We start from the raw sequence: 26524 nt of genomic DNA on the forward strand, positions 1-26524 counted from the left end.
GGGGGGGTATTAAGTGACACCAATGCTAATTTTAACGCTAATTGGCTGTTATAACATAATGTGGAACTTTCTGATATTAAGCTTACTCACGTATTATAATTGCAGGAGGGCCTTGAGCAGAGCGTTTCTGAAACTTTCAGATTTAGAGCCTGAAAATAATTTGGTACTTTTGGGCTAGCTCAAGGCTGGTTATTGAAGCTTCTTTCCCCTTCCAGGCCTATCCACTTGTAGGACCCAGAGGTTACTTTTCATTGGCTACCTGCAGGACCAAAAATCTTAGACAGGGGGTGCTCCCCTGCTCCGATCACCTGTGGGTGCTCCAATTCTAGAGGTGGCCCACTAAATGTTGACCTTTGAACTTCTAACCTGCTTTGGCGGGTGCTCCAGGATCCCAATGGTAGGAATCCAAAGTTTCATATTTTTTGAAGCTCATTTGAGCTTGCAGGAGGGCCTTGAGTGATGCAATTTGTTGAGCATGGATACAGTACATACTTGCATAACGCTTATACTTTTGAGATCTGAGGCTGAGATGTGCCATGAGAGCGCTATAGCAGCTGGTTAGGATGGCCGGTGCATGCATGCAACCAGTTAGCATTCTTGTAATATTGTTCACCCATGTAGGTACCTGCACTGAAGGAGATTTCAGACTAGTCAGAGGAAGCAACGATTTTGAGGGTCGTGTGGAGGTTTGCAGCGGCACTGGAGAGTGGAGCACTGTCTGTGACGATTTATGGAGTGACAATGATGCAATCATTGTCTGCCGACAGCTTGGATTCATGGTAAGAACTAGAATGGATGCTTCAAATACTGCATGGTTTTTACTTCGCTTCAGAGATTTTCAACATTCACCATTTTCACTTGCATACATGTACTTAAATATGAAAGAAAATGTGTCTCATTGTATAACACTTGCTTCTTTGCTCGTGATTAGATGCAACTGCTTTCAGTTTCGCCTTCTTTGGTCAGGGGACAGGAGAAATTCTCATTGATGATGTCCAATGTGTTGGCACGGAGACTCGACTACTCGACTGTGACCTAACACAGATACACAACTGTCGTCATACTGAAGACGCTGGTGTTTCATGCTCTATGGATACAGCTGGTCCAAGTACGTGCACGTATTAATCTTTATTCTATGAAGTAACTACCAGCTGCAACATTAATTGTTATCTAGTGGAAATGAAGTTCAAAAGTTTGAGTGCTAAACAAGATACGAATTTATTTACTGGTTTTCAGATTGTTCCGACTATACGAGCTCAGACTTATTGGTGGAACCAGCAACCTTCAGGGTCGAGTGCAGATTTGCCTGGGAAACATCTGGGGCACAGTTTGTGACAATCGCTGGGGTAATGCCGACGCTAGTATGGTGTGTGGCTACCTTGGATACTCTCGTGACGGTACGCTGATAATTTATTGTAAAAGTGAACGCAGTTGAACAGCTAGTACCTTTCTAATTCATACTCCTGTCAATAATTTGTGTACTTGCACTTCATAAGATATCCTGCAATCACCAGTTTGCAGCCAGATACTTTGTTTTGTGCCTGAATATGACTCTGTGAGGCCACTACCTCAGCTAATAATTATTTGCCGTACCCGGTACCCCAGGTACATGCCCATGTTTGTATTTAGCTGGGCATGGGCCGGCCGACCGTTCTGAGGGTGGGACACGTACGTACACGCTTACAGGATTTGTATTGCTGCATTCTCAGTTTGTTGCCCCAACAGATTGATAACAATAATTATTACGATGTTCATACCGGATTTTATACGTGGTTTATTCACGATTCTTATACGGAGCGGTATTGATTATGTTATAAGCATGTCCCCGGCCCAGCGTACAGACGTTTCATTAGTACAGAGAAGAGAGTCCTTGTCTCTTATACCAGTACTTGCAAATAGGATCTAGCTATATCTAGTTATAATTATATCTGGCTATATTATTCAGAGCTAATAACCAGCGTACACAATTGCCTAAAACCTTTTTTGCCCCACATTGAATACACTACTAAATTGTCAAAGCTCAAGCTCAATTAAGAGGGAGGCGGACATGAAGACAAGCACATTCACTTCACCATTGTGAAGGTAAGTAACACATCTCATGAGCTAGACCGTTCGCAAGTTCACCTCCTACATGTATGTACAGGCTTATACTGTACATAGCCCCCCCCCCCCCCACACACACACACGCAGGCTTCAACATCATCAAATTTGTATGACATGTACCAAAATTCTAGTTACATAGCCGACTCTAGTACTCCTTAAAATACGCACAATGTTCAGTTGTGAAAACTGTACTGATGTTTATACATAATTATCACTATTCATAGAGCTATATCCTCCTCCCCCCCCAGCTCCTGGTGACGACTGATGGCTAGCCACAGGGATCACTCGATTATGCAGGAGACGATATTGGGACCCCTACGTGCCAGATGTGCAATTACAAACCCGGGGTTAGTGAAGCCCTCCTTGACAGCTACATTGTACATGTAGGTACATGTACATGTACCACCTACATGTACATTCTATTTCGTTGTTGCAAATATTTATCAACTTTTTTGTAACACTAAATACTTTTGAGCGAAAGCAAATCATGGCGAGAGGTATTAGCAAAGCGCCAGCTTGCAGCACTGGAAAAAAGCTTTCAAGATTGTTAGGTCACACTCGATATACTGGCCAGCGTGTGTGTACATGTACATGTATGTAGTTGATATTCTTATATAACGCACACGTCATCCGGATGCTGGCCGCGGTTTAATTAGTACCAACATTAGGGACTACATTGTACACCACAACTATCTCTGGGAGCACTTTCAACCACTTAATATCCAGCTGTGTCACTCACAAACAGTACAGTTACAACGTGTATACGTAGTAATAATAGGAAAAAACAACAGCAATTAGTTTCTACAAAATGTACAGGTCCAGGGAACTACAACTTGTGTGGTTTCCCTGCAACAGTGCTTGTGGAACCAGGCTTTACAACGTGTGCACTTCACCATCGATTGTTTATCTTTGGGTTCTCGACATAAACAAGCAATTTCAAACTGCTTTGAAAATTTAACCTTGTTTCGGCACCTACGAATTCCTGTGCTAAATGTGGTAAGCTTGCAGTCTTCAAGGCACCTGGCAAGATCAGTCCGAATAGAAACTGTGTTGCCAAATTTCAGGATACATGGATCTCTATGGCAGCAGAGTTCGAAAGCGATAGCAATCGCAAGCACACCACAGTCTGATCCATTTAACTGCCTCTGAACATCCATCATATTGATGGATAGTGTGGGCGTTGAACAGAAGACAAGGCTACATACAACCCGTACGGTGATATTCGAAGGTCTAGGATACATCGTGTCATACACATTCACCGTACCTTCGTCACAGCCCACATTCGATACAACACACCAGTGACTGTTACCAACAATGATAATTTGCACAAAGATCTGATCCTTGTGACAATCGAAGGCCTGACGCTGTGCAAGCGTATAGGTGGTTGCAATCCCTCCATCAAAGGAGAGTGCTGTAGCATTAATAGCTGAGCAGCAGTGAGACCCTGTCATTGAGCCAACCACAAGAAGATACTACCTTTTCCTTTTCTGCGATGGTTAATTTGTATAAACAGTTCTCTTTCCATACTTTTTCACTTGTAGCAGCTGTGGTAGGGCCATCATCTTCGGAAATGTCTACAACGACAGGTTTGGGATGACACACTTGCACTTAGCAAGGCAGGCAGCTTCAAGGGCGGCAGCAGCCAAAGAGATTTTTGGAGAAGCACGCCAATTCCCTAGTGAAAGGCTGTGGTTACTGTCACTCAAAGAAATTGTCAACACTTTTGGGGAATAGCTTGCGTTAAGAATACCACCGCCACAATACAACCGAAAAAGATTGCCTACTTTTTTAGCAATCCGACAGAGAAGGTGCTGCTCTCCAAAACGACTGCTGTGAAGATAAACGTACATGCCAACTTCTAGCCTGTCCGTCTTGTCTAGATTACTGCCAAGTGCAATGGGAGTGATGTTATCCTCCTACTCTTGTTATTCTCCTACTCTTTTTGTTCCATAATCATGCCCACAAGTTTTACAAAATGAAAAGCAGCAGTAGCAGCATTAGTGAATTGCAGAATGCATGCTATCCCTTTTAATGTTAGATTCATTGTCTGTGTGAATTAATCCAAACCAGGCAGGTTTAAGAGGCCTTGATCAAAGAACAAGCTGAATCTTGCCTTAGCCACATGCAGATTCATTGTCACAATGAATCAACACACTCCACCTGATATATACTAGTATACAGGGGTATGAAGAGAATACATGCAGTAATATATATGACACTAATATTATAGTAAACTCAGAATTCATATGTTTACTGATGAAAAGTGGTCAATTCTCAACTGTACAACACTTGTATATCTTCATGCAGAAATTATTGGCTAAAATCGTTCGTTGGCAATACTTGGATCTCTCAAATGCATTTGGAAGGAAGATATTATTATACCTCACAAATTAACTACAGTACTTATAAATGGTGAATTCGAATCACAAAACACAACAGAAGCATTTACTTGCACCACCAGGCTCACCTGGCTCTGATTGTTTTCGTCCATTCTTCAAGAACCAGTTAGAGCCCCGCAGAGTTCAAGTCTGAATAAAGAGAGCCATACTATAAAGTAATTATGTTCACAGCTAGGTTGATGACAAGATACCTGTGTAATCTCTCACATCAGGCCCAAGGCTAATAGTCTAGACACACTATGAGCTAACCAATTCAGTGGTAATGATTGACATAATTGCAATTGTGCACTTCTGTGGACTGTGTTTGGGACAACCTTCTCACATAGAATGGCTGCATGTACAATAGCGGAGGGACATAGGAACCAGGGAAGAAAGGGCTCTCGATCAGCATTGATTCTTACTAACTATACTAGTTCTGCTATTACAATACGAATTAAAGCAGTCCCCCTGTGAAAACATCTTCCTACACCACTGATTCTCTATAATTATAGCCCCGAAATTTTGCTTAAATTATCTTTGCACTTTGCCTTGTCTTGGGGACAAAAGGTGCTTTAATTACCCACAAAGCCTCAGAGGTGTACTATACACAGGAGATGTAGCCCAGTAGAGTTGTTCTGGTTTCCAGTGTTGAGATAGGCAAGCCACATAGAGAGGTGTGCGGTGGACCACCCTCACCACAGGGCTCCACCCAAGGAACCCAACTCCACTCTATCAAAACCCATAGCTGTCCCAATCTCTCTAACCTAGATCCTATAGGCTATCCTTGTCCACTGCTTCCAAATAATGGGCAAGAACAGTCTCCATGCATACAATAATGATATCAATGTTGTGTGTTTATACGATCAGCTGATTCTAACCGCAGAATCCCAGCAACAGCGCTTAATATCGTTTATAACCATAGTTCCTTACAGTTACTAGGAGAGCACAATAACAGTACTTGTGTGTAAGCTTGTTGCACTGTGCATTATGGCCAAACCAGACACTTTAGTCACTATAAACCACATACCTTTCATGCACATGTATTCTCTTTCTAGCATTTTGATTCCCTCTAATTGATCAGTAGTGACAGTGTCTCCCTGGGTGTGTCCTCGTCCTCTTGGTGTTAGAGAGCATTCAGTACCCCGGTACTGCGCTGAATAGTCAAAACAAGTACAAGTGCGATCCTGTCCCTATTTAAACGTGTCTGCAATCTGCAGCCCCTCCCACTTACTTTGTGTGGACTTCTCACAGGTAAACAATACCAGTGTGTAAACTGCATGTGACATGTGATATATATATATCTACCACTGAAGATTACCTGTGGATAAAGGTCAACAAGATGTTGGCAGCTTCAGTCTGTGGAATAACTTTACTCCTCTTACTCTACTGGATATACAAGTAGGAATTTAGCGGTTTCACACATTTTTAGAGTTATAGAATCAACTTTTTTGCACAGGGTATTCTGGGCACCATTCCAGCTGCTCGCTCAGCTCGGAGTAAAGGGGCCCAAGGTGGAACCTTTCTTCGGCAACCTTAGACTTAGTCATAAAATGATAAGAATTAACACACTTCAGTTCATCACCCTCCTCTCACTACATTCTTTAACAGGGATTGATGAAATTCATTGACTTTCTAGTTGAGAAGTATGGACCAGTATCCGGGTTAGATCAATCACGTTCCAGCCAGTTATTGTTTTTGTATTCCTTCTCCTCGATCTTCAGGTACTATTTTGGTCGACGACCTATCATAGTAATAAGTGACGTTGAAATGCTGAAACATGTGATGGTGAAAGAGCTCGATTCATTCGTGGATAGACCAGTACGTAGTTCATCATAGTTGTCCCATTTTTATGCTTATTTGTGCACAATAAATATAGGAACTGGTAATGTCTGTCATAAGGCCACATAAAGTTCCACTTACTCTGTTTCGATCGCGTGGAGAAGCTTGGAAGACTTCCAGACGAACTCTCACCCCCACCTTCTCAGCTGCCAAGATGAAGATAGTGAGGCTGTGTTAACTAAGAGTATCAAGAAGTGTTGTCTATATGGGCCACTGGTGTAGGGGGAGGGGGAGCTAGTGTACTATACGTCACTGTCTTGTACATGCATGCACAGATGGTTCCCCTGATTGAGAACAGTGCTTAGGGTCTACTGAAGAGAATGGGGGAGATTGCCGAGTCTGGACAGAGTGCAGATGTCTTCAAGTAAGTATACAACCGATTTTTCTATATAAATGTTGGATCACATGCATCTCTAGGGTATTGGATTGTTCACCATGGAGACCATTATAGCGACAGCATTCGGACGACACTCAGGGTGGGGAGAATGATGAGCTGACTAATGCTGCTTCCAACATATTTCAGCAAGCAACAGATTTTAGGGTTGGATATTTGTTTTCATTTGTCGGTAAGTTGTGCTATTCTTTTTGATGTGAATTATACACTACATGTAGAACATTTCCCGTTTTTGGTACCAATTGTTGAGTATTTGGTATTTAAGTCTCAAAGAGGAAAGAATATGATTGCTATGCGGGATATTGCGAGAAACCTAGTGAACACGCGTAGACAAGAAGGTCATCAAGGAAAGGTATATAATATACACCGATTTAAGACAGAACTTTGTTGACTATAGTTGTATGCCCACAGTACAAGGACATGCTTCAGCTGATGATAGACGCTACTGTGGATGAGGAGGGAGAGCAGTCTTGTCCAGTCGGTGGTAAGAAACTGACCAACGAGCAGATTTTTGGTCAAAGTATGGGGTTTCTTTTGGCCGGCTATATGAGACCACTGCCAACACCATCTCCTACACGGCCTACTTGTTGGCACTCCACCCTGAAGTGCAGGAGAAGCTCCAGAGGGACATAGACAGTTACATGGAGGACAACCCCGTAGGCCTTACAATTATTAGATATATTATACACAGACTATCATTTATATTGTTTCAAATAGGATGCTGATGTCTATGAAGCTACACAAGGAATCAAATATCTGGAAATGGTGATACAAGAGTCTCTTCGCCTCTACTCTCCTGCAGCACTGTAAAGCCTTTTGTATATTATATAGTGCACAGCACTATAATTATGTGTGTGTGATTCGTGTATAGCACTGTACGCCTGTGTACCAAGACTGTCACCATCAATGACCTGACTATCCAAAAGGAGTGTCTGTGACTGTTCCTATTGCACACCTGCACAAGGACCCACAGTATTGGGAGGAACCTGATAAGTTTATCCCTGAAAGGTTCAATGACATGCTTGTCTATATATAGAATAGCTCACTGATGTTACCTTCTGTAGGTTCACCTCTGAGGAGAAGGCCAAGCGCCCACAGCTGTGTTACATGCCATTTGGACATGCCCCTCGAGGCTGCATTGGTACAAGGTTTGCTATGCTTGAGGCTAAACTGGCTCTGATTGAAGTGCTGAGGAAGTTCTCTTTTGTGAGGGCCCCCGACACAGAGGTGTGTTCAGTTGTTGTGTGAGATGACAATGATATTATCTTTACATGCACTGCAGGTTCCCCTGGAGACTGTGTTTGGGATCACCATGGCTCCCAAGAATGGAGTCTTCGTTAAAGTTGTACCAAGATGATGAATGAAATGCTGTAGCCAGTATGTGCATGGAATGACTTGCTTATAGTTGTTACGTTAATTAATTTCGTGTTCCAGAAATGCTCATGATAATGAAAAATTACATGTGTACTGTGTTGGGGTGGATACTATAGGACATGCATGGGTATAAACAAGTATAAACTATAATTAGCAACAATTATTACACAACATTATTATACAACATAAAAAAGTATCACAACATAAAAACTGTTCTCTAATAAATACGTATTACAGTATACATGTACACAAACTATAAAAATCCCTGGAACCATAATTATACATAGTATATAATAATAACTATAATTAACAACATAATAATTGTTCATCAAGTGTTGTACCGTACTGTACTAAACTACAACACAGCAGATTTTAAAGGTTTGAGTCGCCATAAAACTGAAATTTTCCCCTTCTTTCATGTAGTCTACGGCAGCGTAGTTGAACAACTGGCTTCGATCGATCACCTGTCCTCGAAATGTCATGCTATTAACGACTCCAGTGTACGTGGTGTTATTGCTAGCTACACCAGCTATGGGGTTCACAGTTGCTTGCTGCTGAAGTTGCTGTGCAGTTTTATTTGCTGCATACTGCTCAATTAATCGAGCCACATCTTCTAATGTCATGGTGTTTTTAGGGTGCATCCAAATGGAGAACTGATAGAGGCCTTCTTTGGTCACCCAAGGCTGTTGAGCATCTTCTTTGAAACGTGGTATTGCAGACAGCTCTGTTACATGACTCTGTATACCACCCATAGTGATACTCCACTGTACTGTACTGATAACTTGTATAAATTATCAGGTAAGGTAGGTTGTTTACAATTGTTTTGTTGTGCTGTTGTCAACCTCTGGTTGTCAACCACTCCCCTAAAGTACACATGCGCATGCGCATACACCCACACACCCCAATGAAATAAGATACCGTATACCGAGGGTTAGTCTCATGAATCAGCCGCACCTTTGGTGTCAGTCTGAGCACTCTTTACTAGCCTCGATTCAAGGCCGCTTTAGCGGACTTGAGTCGAGGCTAACTCTTTACATGAAGTCATTTCACAATGGAATGTATTACGTCACTGTACAAGCTAACAAAACCATAAAAATGCAACCACATCCGCTATCTTAGCCTCGATTCCCGGCCGCTTGAACAAGGCGGCCTGGTATACCTTGTATGCGCATGCGCAAAATAATTGACAACAATTTCATCATACAAATTGTAAAAAAACGGACAAAGTTACAAAAGGGAATAATACGTATGACAATGTCATGTATAATGTGGGGATGTTATGCAATTATACATATAATGTCATGCTAATGTCAGTATAACATGCATAAATAACCAATTCTGCACACTTATGTGTTCAAGGATGCTTGTTTTGCTGACTTTCGAGTGCAGTGCTGCCTAGACTCCGAAATGAAGCGCTTGCAGAGAGCTGGACTAGGGTCACAAAAGAAGGCTGAACCTCTAATACATACTCCGTGCAACTGCTGCTACTATAGACAGGACTGAACATTATAATTTTTTGTCATTACCAAAAACAGAACAGTTACTTCTCATTGTTTTTTATAATACAATCTACAAAAAACATGTTTGAAAAACACAAAAATTAATAATGAATGGCTGTTGTGAACATGAAAATTACAGGTTTATATGGGAAATATAAACCCTGTACTGACCAATCAGATTGCTGGATTCTGGGCTACTAGTAACTAAATAATAGTTATAGACTGAGTCCAAGGTCTCTATGGGGTTTTGAGACCTGAAGGCCCGAGGCTGTAGCATCTCGAGCGTAGCGAGGGTGCTACTAAGGGCCTGAGGGTCTCAAAACTCCATAGTGACCGTTGACGAGGCCTATAACTGCATGGTTTAGAATATTAACACAAAGAAGAGTCTGAAACCAAGAGTTTCTACAAGCCTCAAGCAACGTTAATTAAAGCTTTGCTCTGGCTAGTCTACATAAAAAAACTCACATTGATGAAGGCAGTTTCTGTTTCTTAAGAATCACGCATTGCAAATAAAAAGTTGCTATTGTCATAGTAGTTAGCTCTGCACTAGAGCACTAGCTATTGTAGCTGCAAGAGAGAGATAAAAGCTGCAAAGCAGCACTGCAGAACGCAAAACTTAAAAAAAAATTAATTTTTAATGATGCACTGTATCATCGTTACTATGTCTTCAACATAAACTGTGTGATGTTGCCATGTTCCATACAAGTTACCTTAAGGTCGGTATTATTAACGGGTTGTTATTTTAGCGAATTTAGCGAATTGATATTTTTTCGCTAAATCAACCACTCGCTAATAATACAAACACGTCAGCATTACGTACAATTAGAGAATAATACCAGTCTAGTCATTTCAAATCGCTAAAATTAGTACCCGCCAAATGCAGTATCTCAGCAAACCGCTAAAATTAGTATACCCGCCAATAATACCAACCTTAAGGTAAACGAGCATGGTGACTATAAAAGGGTGTGCCGTGGGCAGCTCCGACCGGAAGCAACCAAAAAATGACAAAATGGCAACAATGAATATTCTTGAGTCTTGCAAAAAGACGCCCTTGACAGTTATAATGCACATTCTTTACATTTTTACATTCTTCTTTTGATACGCCTTCTTCCGCTCTCTCACGAGATAGTAGACACAAACTAAAAACAAAAAATGGCCGGCTGCTGTCAAAAGTTTATTTCAAGAAGTCTGTTCTCCACAACCTCAAAAGAAGCCTACTGGGGGTTCCACAGGAGCTAAAGTTCGAGACTGAAGATACCAAGCAAGTCTTTGTAGGTATAATTGACAGTGCTAAGCGTTGTCTTGCTGCCAGAGATGCATTGGCCCAACATGAGGATCTGACAAACTGATGCTGTTGTTGAAGATGTGGACATAATAACTCAAGTAAGTAGTCCACAGGTCTATAGTAATGTTAGTAGTTTAGTATAAAGCAATGTGACTTCATCAACCTGCGAACGCTTTTTCATTTTACATATAATGTAACGAACAGAAGAGTAGAAAGTCTGTAGGGAAGGACCTTTGTATAATATCTATTTACAGTTTGTTCGTTCATAATTATATACACTCATTATGCCTCAGTTGGGCATGCGCAAGGTATACGGTAGTGTGTCTCTGTGTGTGTAGATCGACTATTACAGCTGCTCGATGATAAATGAAGAGTTTCTGTATAATTATTGTAGGCTGTTATAATCATAATTTTTTCTTGAATTGCAATTAGTTGGGTTTGCAAAATAATGCTTATTATTATGTTTGCTTACTTCGAAAGCTAGTACAACTTGTATGTAGCAAAATAACGAGAGAATAAAGTAAAATAAAATGAATTAATCATTATCCGCCAGGGCTACTGAATCCATCTAAAATGTAAATTATATGTACAGTGTTCATTAATAATGGTACTGCATGTAGCTTCATTGCCTACACCGAGGCATCATCACCCTTTAGTAACATTCATTTTTTCTCAGGTTGCGTTGAAGGACGCTTTGAAGGACTGCGACTGCCTTTGCTTGTTGACAGTCTCCCTGGGTACACAATCAACGTATGTAGAAAATGTAAGTATTACTATCTGTATCAAGCAAATTATCCTATTATATCCCTAGCTCTTTGCTAGGGGGAGGAGAGCCTCACTGTCTGGTGCCATGCACCCCACTTGCCCTATTAAAATGGTAGTAAAGATTTTGTTTGATATAGATGTACTGATATTCATATAAATCCTTTTCAGAATCGAACTTTCGGTGAATTTCCACAATGGCACAGTTTCAATGCCGTCTATTATGCAAGAAAGCAAGCTTCCTAGCTCTTCCACAACGTTCCCTGGAGTATGCTCACTGTAGCTGACCTGGAGCTGAAAAGATTCCTTTATTGTGCATAGCCTTTTGCTGTATCTATTTATAAAGTTTTTGTCAGCCATTATGATAATAATTTTATTTTTTTGTTTTTTCAGTGTTTCTGCTTCTGAAAAACTACCAAGAATGTATTTCCCTTCCCTTTGTGTATATTTTTTAGTGTTCACAGTGTGTAGTGAGTGGGTTCTGAGCGCTTTTGCGCAAGAGAAAAAAATAGCTCGTTACTAAGGCTTGAATGAAAATTTAGGGGTCGCGCCCACGGCAGCTCTTTTTATACTCAAAACTCGCTCCGAGATCCGGAAGTTGCTAATCCGGTAATTAAAGCCAACATGCTCGTTTAATCTTGACATCATCTTGCCTGTAGGCATAATCAGTATAATAGACCTACTTAGAAGACCTCAGGTCCATAAGTGAAATAATGGATCTCTCAGTGACCTATCAGATTGCAGTATTACTACAAGCATTTTCTAAATATAGGTTATAGGCTGAGTCCAAGGTCTCTATGGGGTTTTGAGAACCGAAAGGCCCGAGGCTGTAGCATCCCGAGCGTAGCGAGGGTGCTACTAAGGGCCTAAGGGTCTCAAAACTCCATAGTGACCGTTGGACGAGGCCTATAACTGATTTAGAATAGTGCTAAGCAAGCTAAGCTATTATTAACACAAAGAAGACTCTGTTTCTACAAACCTCAAGCAACATTAAAAGCTTTGCTCTGGCTAGTCTACATAAAAAAAACTCACATTGAAGGCAGTTTCCGTCTCTTGCATAGCAAAAACGGTTAATAGAAAGTTGCTATTCTACTTAGTAGTTAGCTCTGCACTAGAGCATTAGCTATTGGTAGCTGCAAGAGTGAGATAAAAGCTACAAAGCGGCACTGCAGAACACAAAGACTTTTAATTAAAAATTAGTTTTTAATGATGCACTGCATCATCGTTACTATGACTTCGGTGTACTTGTGCATGTATAAAATAGATGTTGCTAAGCATTCCATGTATGTTTGTATGTATCATGTAAAAAATGTTAAATGCATGTAGTGAACATATAATGGACCTCCATAGAAGACCTCTGAATGACCATAGATTGAAGAGTTAGAGGGATAGGAAACGGTTTGTATCTCGAGTAACATCCGCGCTACTGTGCGGTTTAATCGAGGCCATCACAACAATATCTATTTCTACACTCAGTGCATAATAAACTACAAGTAACTGTGCTTAGTCCGTGCAACTCACTTATATTTCAAGGTCTATACCTATTGTAGTAGTCATAAAACCAGCACGCTTACACATTACATGTTCCAAGTATAGGATAGACTACACCTAAGAGTAGAATATGCGTCTATGTAACCTCCGCGGTTGCGGTTAGCCCGAGGCGCAAAGCCGAGGGAATCTAACCGTAACCAAGGCGGTTACTAAGACGCATATTCTACGAGTGGGTGTTGTCTATCTAACTTGGACTTCATTGCGCATGCGCGAGGCGTGGTTATAAAAAGCCAGGTTTGGTGCGTAGCAACAGAAATTGAATTTGTGCGAGCTGGACGAGCTGTGAGAGACACCAGTTGACAGAAAAAGACAAGAAGACGGCTTCAAAACAACGAAAAACTACAGTAAAACTTAGTAAAGCTTGTGAAACGCTTCCTGAAGATACTGGAAAGAACAGACAAGTAAAAAGAACATAGAACTATGCTAGAACTGACTCTGCAACACTACAAGAAGAAGAATGAAGCACTGTGGTGGAGTGGAGGGGGTATAGAGCAGACTGGACCGGCATGGAACCTCAATAGAAAGTGTCAAGCAACTGCTAAGGTGTTTTTGATGCTTCCTGGCCCCCTTGCCCATGCCCAACTGGAAAAAGCAATACAAAGCAACAGTGGACATGGAAAGAATGGATATTGACTGAACAAACTATTGCATTCTGTGTTTTTTTATAATGTTTTTGTCATCTTCTTGTCACTTTCACTAAAAATTTCATTCCAATTTTTGAGAACTTCCTGCAAATTATTTGTCACTTCCTGTAGAATATGCGTCCATTTCCTGTAGAATATGTGTCCACTTCCTGTAGAAATGCGCCCATTTCCTGTAGAATAAGTACCTTCCAGTAGATTATGCTTCCATGTAATCTACTGTTTTTAGCCAATCAGATCAATTACAGATGATGTAATGTAGTCTAATAGCTCTAAAACAGCCTTGGGAACATATAACTTTATTGGAAAGTCTCTTTTTACTGGGTGTGGTCAGTCATTAGCAAGTACTACACGTGGCTCATGGACTAGGCGTGTTTTAAGTTGCTGAAAGAGATTATGTCTCGAGGAAACACAGCTTTGGGAGTTACCCGGCAAAAGTGTGCTTAATAGCCTCGTTCATAGGGCGTAGCGCGGATAATTTTCGAGGCTCCACTGCAGATTCAATGTAAAATCATCACGTGCACCACTCCGTTTCCTATCCCTCTCTCTTCAATCTATGGAATGACTGAGAGGTCTCTATGAGAAATAAAGGACCTCCAAGTAACCAATCAGATTGCACCATTTGTGACAAGCATTTTCTAAATAATAGTTAGATACTGTTTAGGAGGTATCTATGGGAATTATAAGCCCAAAGGCCTGCTGTAGTATCCCAAGCGAAGTGAGGGTACTACGAGTGCCTGAAAAAAAAAGCTAAAGTTAAAGTTATTCTGGGCTACTAGTAACTAAGACCATAAGACAGAATATTGAATTGCACGAAAATTTACACCCTCGGTTAGTCTCATGAATCAGCCGCACCTTTGGTGTCCGTCTGAGCACTCTTTACATGAACTCATGGGCCACGTCGGATTTCCAACGTGACCAATGAGATTGCTCACAAGCATCAGGTGACTTGAATAGGAGGCAGCAAATAGTGAAACTTTACATGCGGTTGAGCAGCAAGCAGTGATGTGGCTGAGCAGAGATAGCGGTAGCCTCGATTCCCGGCCGCTTGAACAAGGCGGCCTGGTATACCTTGTATGCGCATGCGTGTACATTACCCCAAAAAGGGGGTAATCCGTGTATTTGTGGATACTGTCAGTAAAATAAACCGTATACTATTTGTATTCTGATTTTACAGTCCGTTACATAGAAGTATTGTGTAAGATGACTGAGTTCTTACGCCCTTTATTGTATCAAGCCAAGTCTCTACTTAACGACACCCTACACTGTAAGGCTACAGATGTTATAGGAAAGGCATAATGTGTTCCTGTGGGTCCCCTGATGAGGCTGTGGTAATATAGACCAGGCAAGTGTTCTGCTACTAAATCTTGCCTTTATGTTCGACAAGAAGTCATTGCTGAAGATAAAGAAGCTAATGATTACTCCTAAAAGCTTTTAATAAGCTTTAACTCGACACTCAGGAAGTTATTCACTCAAGATCTACTGATGTATTAAAGAGTCCACCACTCTTCCTAGCTGGCAGCTCTAGCTGTCTGGGAGGCTTTCTTGAACTGTCTCTTTGATAAACAGAGCTAGAAGAAGCAACACTGCTGCAGCATAATTATTCTACTTTGATTAGTGTCTCTGAAAGCTGCCATTGTGGTCTAACATAATAATGTTGATATAAAAATGTATAATGTGCATAATGTCACATTCATACAAGTGATGTAATAATTATGACATTATGCATTTTATACTTGATGTATAATTGTTATGCATATTGTGCATAATGTACGTCACATTTTAGTATAAGTGGTGTATATTATGCATAATATGCATAACGTCAAATTTTATATTTGATGTATAATTGAGCTGCATAATGTGCATAATGTCAAATAATTATTTTAATTGTGTATAATAATTATGCATAATATGCATAATGTCAAATTTGTGAGATCCAAGTTGGGATGTGTTGGTGTTACGGATATAGAGTTTGGCTACAGGTACACTTAATTGTGTATGTATATTACGCATATAATGTGCATAATTTCGGGATTATGGGCGGTTATAAGGGTACACTGCATATAAAAAATGGTGTGTGGTTTTGACGCAAGTGCGTGACTATTGTGGCAATTATCAGGAAAATCACATGAAAAAACGCACGTTTGCCACAATAGCCACGCACTCTGCGTCAAAACCACACATCATTTTTACAGTGTATATATGCGCACTATAGCTATATAAGAGGTTAGGTAACGGTATGGGTAAGGTAAAGGGTTAGGGATAGGGTTATAGGGCATAAGGTTAGGGGGTTATATAGGGTAACAGGCTAGTATATATTACTAGTATATAGCGCCTATAGTTATAAGCGCTATATATTTTGCGCTTATAGCTAGAATATTGCTGACTCAGCACTTACAACCCTCACAAAGAAACAAGTGTAGCTCCGCTTTGCAGGGTCGCCTGATTCTGGGAATTGCTCCACTCTGTACTGCACTCTATCTAGATTGTACTCAGCTTGTGTCAGTTAGCTCTAGCTGTGTAGTTTGGCAAAAACGGCGATCGGTACGTTTTGACGAAAATCGAAAAATTCGGTGGTTTTTTTCAAGTTATTACTGCTCGGACTGGAAGCGACTTGGCCTATCCAAGTTTTCGCTGGACAATAGGCCCATGGCCATCTGTTAGTGTGTGTAATTAGTTTGAATCAGTCTTGTTTTGTTTGTGCATTACACGCCCTTTTACCTGACACAATTTGATGTCTGGCGGAGTTCGGCGACTTACTCTAGCTATAGTATACATCTTTTTTCAATCTGTCTCTTGTGTCACATAATATATTTACATGCACATTCATGCGCTATATGCATGCATGTACTTTTTCATCTTGCATAAAAATTATTGCCCAAATAATATGCACTATAATATTGCATCGAAAACTGAAAGTGTACAAGTATGTACACAGGGCCAGAAGTGGTAGTTTACAGCTTGTAAACTATGTTTGTACTTGCGAGTGTACATCATAGTTTACAATGTTGTTGAATTTGAGTTCATCTACAATAGTTTCCTTCATAGTTTACAAAGAAAGTTGATAGTGTACAACGTATACAGTGGAACCGGCCCCTCTATAATGGATACCTTTGGGGAACAATATATAATATTTTGGCCTTTTTTTTTGTTGAGGGGTTGTTTTGTACATAAACTGTCATTTGGGACCTGGGTGCCTGGCCGTCTATATAGCAGCTGGCTTTTATTCGGAGATGGTTTTTAACAAAGATTCCACTGTATAATTTATATATTACAAATTAAAGAAGATCGACACAGTTTATGGATTTTTGATGTTGTACACGTACATATACACTATATACAGTGTACATTAATTATCGTACAGTGCATAATAAAACAAGATCAGGTGATTGCATACAGTGTATTGTGTACATGAATAATTATAATTATAGTCTACAGAAAGCGTGGCTATAAAAATGCTAAAAAGTACATTGTTCCAATTTAAATGACTATCTACTTTCCAAAGGAGTAAGGATTGGTGACTTTGAGCTGAGAAAACAAGCTTCTATTGGCTTCCCTACGTGGTGAGGAGATGGACCGGTGGGCGTCGCCCACTTCTGCCCCCCGGCCATCCGTGTCGTCCTTCATCAGAGTCTGCTGCATTATCTGCACATGAAGTACAAAGTAGTATAATTATTTTCAGGCATGAGCACTGAGTTATAATGTGTGTCCAGTGAATTTAGGTCAGCCACCATGCAGCACTGATTACACCTCCCTAAAGGCTTTGGGAGCAAAATAAAGTATTTCACTCGAGCCCTCAAGCTATTAAACGAAGCAACACATGTGCAGTGGAACCCCTCTTAATGCCAACTGTGTGCCCATGCATGCAGGCACCCAGGTCCCAAGCGAACAGTGTGTGTACCATAATACTCACTTCTGTATAACAGTCTAAATTACATTGGTTCCCCTAAAGTCAGGGTGTCATACAGGGAATATCCCCCATATATATAGCTCCAATCCCCCCCCCCCTTAAAGTTTGCATTCAGGTACTAGTTGGGGTCCATAGCTGGCAATTTTACATACTAACAGGGTATTGAAATAACAGTTGACATTTTTTAGCAAAATTTTCTAGTTACTTTTCTTATTTCCCCCAAAATCCTGTATGACACGTGTTCAAAGGAATTCCACTGCATGTACAATGTACAAATTAATATTTAGCCTCTGCATATTACAAAAGGTTACCTTTGCGACGAGTGACTTGTTGAGGTCTCCCCTCATAGCCAGGATGGCAATGACATGACTAGACCTGACGTCAGGGTGCTTGGTAGACAGTGCCTGTGTGTGTGGGGGTGGTGTGTTGTGTAGTGTGGGGGTGGGAGGATAACGTACGAAGATATCCATAGCAAGGAAGTCTGTTTTGGAAGTTATCAGTTCGGCCATCATTTCCAGACCTTGAGCATACTGTTAGAGTAGTAAAATAAAAACCACATTTATAGTGAATTAGCTAGTCCACTATGATAATTGCAGTGTTACTGCTATCGGTTCTCATACAAAGGTGTTCAGAATGTACTCAGTAAACTTGTGGTAATGAAGTGCATTACAAACCTAATACACATAAAGTACAATTTATTAAGCAAAATTACATGTGTACATGTATGTAGCAACATTTGGTGAACAACCAGTGTGCACTACAAAGGTCATAGGGTCCCTTCCAATCTCACCTTTGGGTTGGTGGCGTGGGAGAGTCTTTGAAATACGTTATTGATCCTCTTCACCTCATCTTTGATCATTTTGGCTGCTCTTTCTCTGTCCTTGTCCTTCTTAAAAACCATACGTCTGGGGGAGGTGTGTGTGTGGGGAGGAGGAGATGTTAAGACAATGACATGGAAACAGGTGTCAATAAATTTGGCAAACATGTGACTACAGTGAAACCTCTTATAGAGACACTCCAACATACAGTGGCCGTATTAAAGAGATGTCGTGAGTTGTGTGTGTGTGTGCGTGTGTGTGTGTGTGTGTGTGTGTGTGTGTGTGTGTGTGTGCGTGTGTGGTGTGTGTGTGCGTGTGTGTGTGTGTGTGTGTGTATTACTGCTGTAACGCAATGCAGGTGCAAGTAATAATGGCTTCTATTGCCACTATATCAATTATTTCCCATTCCTTGGGTTGTTCTCTGGTGGTGGTTCTCTGGTGGAGGTAGTACCTACTGTAAAGTGGCACAATTAATGTACCGTATTTACTTGATTAAACGCTCGGGCATTTATTTCATATCGAAGTCTGTAGTTTGGCGTTTACGAAACGGGCGTTGTATAATTGTTATGTCGACTCTAAACTCTTGCACAGAGCAGCATCTTTTTGGCTGCTGCCACAGCTCTCAGCTTAAATCTTAAGTAGCATACATGCATGTATATATAGTATACCTACATTGTATACTGTGGCAGATTAAAAGACACTTGTCTCTTTCTGTCTCCTATATACTGTAGACAAACCAATACTTAGCAGAATCAACCTCCATGCATGTAGCTATGGGAGTAGTATCCACCATACAACATTGCAGGCATGCATGTGGATACACATCACGTGATTTTGTTGTTGCTATACGCGCCGCAAAGCTTCAGTTCAGATCGGATTATGAGCAGCTTTCAACGCGTCACGAAAAGCTCATAACGCCATATTGTGAGCCTATGATTTTTGGTACAAACGGCATTCCGCATAATTATATACACTCGTGGAAGGTTATATTTGTGTACTTATATATATAGTGATTTCAATCCGTGCCATAGCCTTGGTGTTCTCTGGTGGGAGGGTTCGTTATGGGAGGTTCCACTGTATATAATTATTAGCAAGGACTTATAAAGAGAAGAGAGCTATCATGTATATAATTATGTATTGACCCATATATGGGTGACTGGATTAATGAGAGTCTACTGTAGAGGTTGACGTTACTTTAGAGGGGTTCATTAGGGGCGAGTGTAAGCGAGTCCCTACCTATAGTGCTCAACGTATTGTATATGTATATATAGCTATAAAATACAAAACATTCCTGCACTTTCATGCAGCCCACGCATTTCATGCCTGCAGAAGTTTTCTGGCATTCTACCATACCTTACACCACGTAACCGCAGCACCCTGGGAATAATATTTAATCCACAATGCAGACTGCAAAAAGAGCAAGACTATGCCGGATTTTGCAGTCGTCAAAGAGCTAGTTTGAGCAACACGTCGACTCCTACAGATACTCAAGAGCCTCCTTGGTTCAGCGTTGGCCATTCGACGTCCCTTAGTTACTGAAGTTGCAAGCTCTTCTTGGATAAAACCACGCCCATGGACCCATGGAGGCTTAGCCATCTTATTGGAGAGCAGGTTCCGTGTTTCTGTGGTCGCTTTGGAGTCTTAGCACAGCTCTTTTCTCTTTGCTTACTTTCTTGAACGAATGAAAAAGCTTAAAAAACACCTTGAAAACTGTGTATGCCTTGGGGCTGTATGCTATTTTTCTATGTATCGTACAGCTGTAGTGGTAACGTAAGTGTGGTATAACTATATGGCATTTTCATTGAATAGATTGTTGATTGCTCAAAATGAATACAACTGACAGAGCTAATGAATATAACGCATGACATCTGCTGGTTTGTGTTAGCTATAGTTATCACGTAACAATGTGTCACACGTAATATTTTCAGGAAAGAATTCTTGTTCATGCATACGTAGTCTGAAATGTCCCACATAAGCAATGTTGCTATCAGGCGTACGTACTGCTTTCGCATTTTTGGTAAGGAGAAGAGCAGTGTGAATTGAAAGGCGAGTTGTTAAATGTGGTCTACAAGCAAATTTTGTATTCTTGGTGTCCCAGTGTTGTTTGACTTTGAGTAACTGTGTTACATTGCCATCTTTAGCAAGTGATTTCGGTTGAGTTAGGCCACATTCTGGAAATAGACTCAACCAATGAAATGTAACTGTTGCTTGATTATTTTTTTGGTAAGAATCGGTTCAAATAGTAAAGAATAGAAGTCTCGTTTGGCAAACGCGGAATAAAAAAGTCATCAAGATCAAAAAAAAGTGCATATTCATATACTCCTTGGTAACGATACAAGCAGTCATGACTGCTTAGAATTTGAGAACTATAGATAATCTGTCTCTCGTTGAAATAAGTTTTGCGGTAATCCACTCGAAGGAAACCTTCTTCAATAAAGCCTTTGATAATTGTTGGATTTTCAGTGACATTCATGAACGTGTCATCAACATACATTTGGACCAGATCAACTCCAATAGTTTTTTGATACAAAAGCCACTCTTTCAGCCAAGGTGGTTTACCAAAGGCGTGTGTACACACAACCGTTTTTCCTTTACTATCTTTTCTTTTTGATAAGTACGTAATTTCAATAGTGACTGTAGATATTTCATTTGAGTTTGGAGCTGGATGATAAGCAATAAAAGCCATGCTATCTTTATGGGCTTTAAGATCATAGCAAGTAATCATTATTTCCTCATGTGTTAGATATCCCCTGTTATCCCAAATCCAGCGGTAGTAAAGAGGTTGAACTTTGTATTTCTTGGCATCAATAGTGTCTACACCACAGCCTACGATTAGCCTAAACTTACGTACATCATTAGAGACCTCAGCAAATATCACGGTAGAGTTTTTGTAACCATCCCTTGCTCGTGTGTCGATGTATGCTGAGCGAACAACAAAGTCTACTGTTGGTGGTGTGTTCTTAGACGGTTTTTCAGTGACGGGTACCATTGGTGGTGTGTTCCTGGATGGCTTTTCAATAGATTCAGTGACGGGCCCATCGTAACCTGTAGTTTTTTCAAATTCCACTTCTGTTGATTTTGTCAGGTGTTTCCGATCCACTGTCAGATCAAACTGAAAGATATTTCCATTTTCTTGAACGAGAATGTTTACTTCTTTCTGGTCATGCTGAAAACTACTATGCCAGACTAGAAGAGCCGCGATGAAGAATAGGAACAAAATTATTTTTTTGAGCTTATACATGTACTTGAACAGTGAGCTACGCATGACTAGAAATTGTTTTGCTATCTTGTAACAATAACGTTTCAGAATACACTTATAGTTAGTTGGTGACTCCTTTGGAATACAAGAATGTAAGCTATAAAGTGTGCTGATCGAGCCACTAAAAGTGTGTTATACGATATGGTTGCAATGTAAGTCACACTAATGCATTCCTTGGCAACATAGGTACAACAAAATAACTTTGGGGCCTTATTATAACCTGGCTGAGGGTGATATAATAAACAGGTAAGTTTCACTGTATACAACAACAATATGCGTGCTTACATGTGTTATAGACAGATGTTACACAACTCACTTCTGCATCATTGCCTGCATGTAACTGTTCATCACTCTGTGCTGCGACTCTAGGATCACGTACGAATAGTATAGCTATACATGTGTTGAGCTCTTATCTTTGTATATAGAGAGGGATTCTAGACAGGCTAGACAAATTAGCTAGAGACAGGCTCCTAGCTAGAGGCAACAACAACTAGTTACCAACAAATTGACTTCAAAGTGTAGATTAACCAAATTCTTAGATCGAGGAGCAAAAACATATCAACTGACAATACAGGGTAAAACGAAGTTAAGGTGAAGTTAAGGTGAAGTGAGGCAAAAAAGGTAAACAAAACCTTAAATACGTGGAGCGGGCGGCCCCAGAGGCTCGCACACCAACAAAGGGAGGAAGTGGAGCATTAACAATGAGAATGAGTGATATCAACATCAACATCAAATCATGGTTAAGGTAGTACATAACGTAAGGTGTTAATAAGGTTCTTATAATTATGCCTCGAGGCGTAGCCGCACGAGGGATACGGTAAAGCTGACTGTGTGTGTGTGTGTGTGTGTCTGTGTGTGTGTGTGTCTGTTCCAGCTGTAACTGCTCAACGGTTGCAATGCGACGAAAACTAACAGCTTCTATAGGCTTCTAGCCACGTTCTCTTGGATTTTGATTCGTGGATTAGCAAACTAAAGCTTCTTTCTCGAGTTATGGCTAGTTTGACTCACATTGAAGGCTGTTGCAGTCTCTTCAGAATCTTTCATAGCATCATCTGTCCGTACATACTTTCTATTCAACATATGAGTTAGCCTTGCACTAAAGCGCTAGCTTTTTGTTAGCTACAAGATCAAGACTAGCTAGCAGTAGCCATTGATCTGTTTGGACACACCCTTTATTATTCCTGTGGATGTAATGCGCATGCGCGCTCATTCCCCACGTGTGAGAAACCAAGATCCAGATCCAGATCCTCCTGGCAGAATCATCTTTGTCTTGAGGGCCTGGTAAGCCACAAAACACTACCATATAACAATATAGATAACAATATGCATGTACACAGGTCTGATATTATATACACTGAACTACAGATCCTGGAAGAATCAATTTTCTTCTTTCTTGAGGTCCTGGTAAGCCACATAATACAATAAATAACAACAATAGATGCATGTAAATAAGTATTTTCTTCTCAGTGACTTTATATAGGTAAGCTAACTTTAATATAAAATTCATTATAGAAACTAATATAACACTCTAATACTTTTGAGCGAAAGCAAAAACATGGCGAGAGGCATTAGCACAGCGCCAGCTTGAACACTAGTTTGGTATATTGATACCTGCTCCTGGCATCTGGAAGAGGCAAACGATGAGAGAATGATCAGTGGAGGAGAGGAGGCATTAATAAAGATCAGGGAACGATACGAAAGATGAGAGAATAATTAAAAGGCAAACTAATTGTTGGGGAAATGGAGTGTACATATAGTTTTAATAAATGCAGCCAAGCACTTACGTTGCTTGCAGATCCTTCTCTATTGCTGGGTCAATGAGCTGCCCATAATTGTTGAAGTCAATATCCAGGGTCTCATTGAAAGACTCCCTGTGTGATGCGATGTAGTATATAGTCTGAGCATAATGATACACTGTCTGTATAACATACCTGACATCTCCGATCCAAATCATGATGGTGATAATTAATGTCTTTGGTATTGAGCCCCTTCTGAACACGCTCTGAGATCTGAGTATATAAACAAGAGATAAATAAGATAGAGCAACAGTAAAACAAGCAAGATGTACATACGTGCAGTAAGGTTATACTACTGTAACTTTTAAAGCCAAATTTTATAGCACAACCCACCCTCCTCCCAATAGTAGACTACAACTCCCACTCATCAGTTTAGACTGCACCCCTCATCAGTTGGAATACATACTAGAGATTACACTACCCTCTCTCTATTCCCATTTAAACTATAACCCCTTCCTAATTAGACTACGACCCCTCTTTAGGTTAGACCACTCCCTATCACTCACCAGTTTGACGAGGCACTGATGGTACCACTTAATGAACTTGTCGAGTATGTCGTAGTGAGGAGGGAAACATTTGGTGCTGTGATTTTTGATGGCTTGCAAGTCGGTGTAGCAGAATGTTGCCACGGAGGTGAGGTACTCCACTAACCACGCCTTGTTCTCCATCTTCTCTTGTTCCCCCGGCTCTGAAGCTCCTCGAACCTGTGAGAGTGAAAGCAAGGAAGGAGCAAAGATATATGCATGTACATATACAATGTACATCTGAACCGAGGCATATTCAGTGATAGTAACTGTATTTAATATCTAGGACCACAATGCATATATACACAGGCTAATAATTGCTTACACATTAAAAGCTGCATGTACATACACCTAGATGGCTGCAATTAGAGCATACACTGTGCCGAAATCTAACAGGAAAATTCAGTGAACTCACTTATTGGAGATTGAAGTCTCCAGTATCTCCAAACACTTTTCCTTCCATTTCTTTGGTCTCCCTGGCAACTGAGAATGTGGAATGCTTTTCTCGTCGAGCATGTCTCTAATGAGAGCGTCTGTTTTCTCCTCCCTCTCAATTATCCTGAGGGCGGTGACAAGCTTACGAGGCTCTCCCTCCACGAGGCCAGTTGTCTGGTGCATAATCAGCCACAGTTGCTGACCCAGGGAGCTCTAGTAGAGGTGGTTATTGTGTAATAATAATTCTAGCTCTTTGCATGGATACTACAGTGATGTGCCTAATTTTAAATCCTCAATCCAAAGGTACCGTAGTTAGTTTTTGTTGTTCTAATACAGCGGACACACACTGATGTTTTAATTTTACGTATACACATGTTCTGACAATACTTAGATACGTTCCCAAGCACCATAAAGTTGCAAGAGTTTTGCAGTTAGATAGCTCGATGATTAGCTAGTTTTTAGATACAATACTAAAAGTGATTACAAACTGTACATGCAATGCACACAAAATACATGAGGAAAAATAATCATTTCACCACCTCCATGCACCTACCCACATACCCCACACACCCCACACACCATATTGAAGCACTTCTGGATAGTGCAACTGTTCGCACACTGTACTAGGTAGTTCACATGCAGCTGTATTACTGTTCAGACATCTCATGTGCACTATAAAGATCTGTTTCAATTATTTTTGCTGTGTCTGATAAATTAGACCATTATGGCACTCAATTTTCAGCAAGAAAATACAAGGTCTTGCCGAAATTTGAACTCGGATCTTGAGATTCAAAGTCTCAGGTGCTAACCGTTACACCACAGGACCTTCATATGCGTTAGAGAGTGCTGCATTTCTAGATCCATATACCCAATTTTACAGCGAGGAAAAGCTGAATAAAATACAAGGTCTTAGCGAGATTTTAACTCAGATCTTGAGATTCAAAGTCTCAAGTGCTGCTAACCGTTACACCACAGGACCAACTACAAACATATAATTATATACACTCACTTCCTGTGGGCCTCCAGCAGTCGGCCGTCGGCTATGAGTTCCTTCGTTTCTGACACACTTGAGGACCGTTGAAGATGTTCTGGATGTGCACCTCTTCAGCTGCATAATTATAGTGGGGGGGGAGTGAACTTTTTTCACAGGGAGATTTGAAGAAGTTGGCTCAAACTCTAGACTAACTTAAGGGACTCACTACTAAAGGATGCACAACCATTTCACGTGTGAGATGGTAAGTGCGTCCTATCACTTCTACTGTCTGCCAATGACCACTTAATAATAATCTGAGGTGGCTCAATTGCATCATTTTGAAAGGACCCAACGGCCACACCCCTCACCTGTTGGTGCTTCCTGCTGACGTCTCTTTGATAGGCGTGACGACCTTCGACAGGTCAGCACATTGTTGATATAGCTGCTCCACCTCTCCTATATTCAGACGTATAGTCTGCATCACTACACTCGCATCCTGGAGACTCTTGAGGCCTTTCTGTACCCCATCCAGCTGTGTCTGTACCGCATTCCTCAGCTGGGACTCAATGGTTGCCTGGGAATTTATATAGGGACAGTTACTTAGTTACCAAGCAATAAATGGGATCCCACTTACTATTAAAACCTGTCATCATGTAGACACACCTTCTTTCTGGCAATCTTTCTCTTGTATTGATTGAGCTGGTCTGGTTTCTACATACAAACAGATCGAAAGTATCGTGGCATAGTGAATGATATTTATCCAGCAAGGGAAAGGGTAGCACAATAATTATATAACTATTTTTCTTGACTGTTCTCTCGTATTATCGAAAAAAACCCCTCTATAATAGTATAACGGATACCTTTGGGGAACAATTATATGTTTTGGCCTTTGTTGAGAGGTTGTTTTGTACACAAACTGTCATTGAGGACCTGGGTGCCTAGTCGTTATATATAGCAGCTGGCTTTTATTCGGAGATGGTTGT

At 40.7% G+C, this 26524-nt stretch overlaps 1 protein-coding gene, 2 long non-coding RNA genes and 1 pseudogene across 3 annotated transcripts; 3 read left to right on the top strand and 1 right to left on the bottom strand.

Annotated features, from left to right (window-relative positions):
- The first annotated feature begins 81 nt into the window (after window positions 1-81).
- Window positions 82-1101, top strand: LOC135350865 (uncharacterized). Its single transcript, XR_010399312.1, has 3 exons — window positions 82-397; window positions 622-779; window positions 932-1101. It is a non-coding gene; the product is annotated as an uncharacterized LOC135350865 (long non-coding RNA).
- Window positions 1102-6997: 5896 nt separating this feature from the next.
- On the top strand, window positions 6998-8173 carry LOC135351402 (cytochrome P450 3A19-like). Its single transcript, XM_064550387.1, is given in 8 exon segments — window positions 6998-7066; window positions 7126-7257; window positions 7260-7370; window positions 7432-7520; window positions 7586-7629; window positions 7632-7722; window positions 7779-7941; window positions 7997-8173. Coding segments are annotated over 8 exon segments (774 nt in total). The 3' UTR covers window positions 8072-8173.
- Window positions 8174-10550: 2377 nt separating this feature from the next.
- Window positions 10551-12079, top strand: LOC135351440 (uncharacterized). Its single transcript, XR_010399452.1, has 3 exons — window positions 10551-10970; window positions 11549-11635; window positions 11806-12079. It is a non-coding gene; the product is annotated as an uncharacterized LOC135351440 (long non-coding RNA).
- A 5106-nt stretch (window positions 12080-17185) lies between these two features.
- On the bottom strand, window positions 17186-26464 carry LOC135351403 (exocyst complex component 3-like; annotated as a pseudogene).
- Window positions 26465-26524: the final 60 nt, after the last annotated feature.

Source organism: Halichondria panicea, chromosome 17, assembly GCF_963675165.1.
Source record: "Halichondria panicea chromosome 17, odHalPani1.1, whole genome shotgun sequence".
Classification (NCBI taxonomy): domain Eukaryota; kingdom Metazoa; phylum Porifera; class Demospongiae; order Suberitida; family Halichondriidae; genus Halichondria; species Halichondria panicea.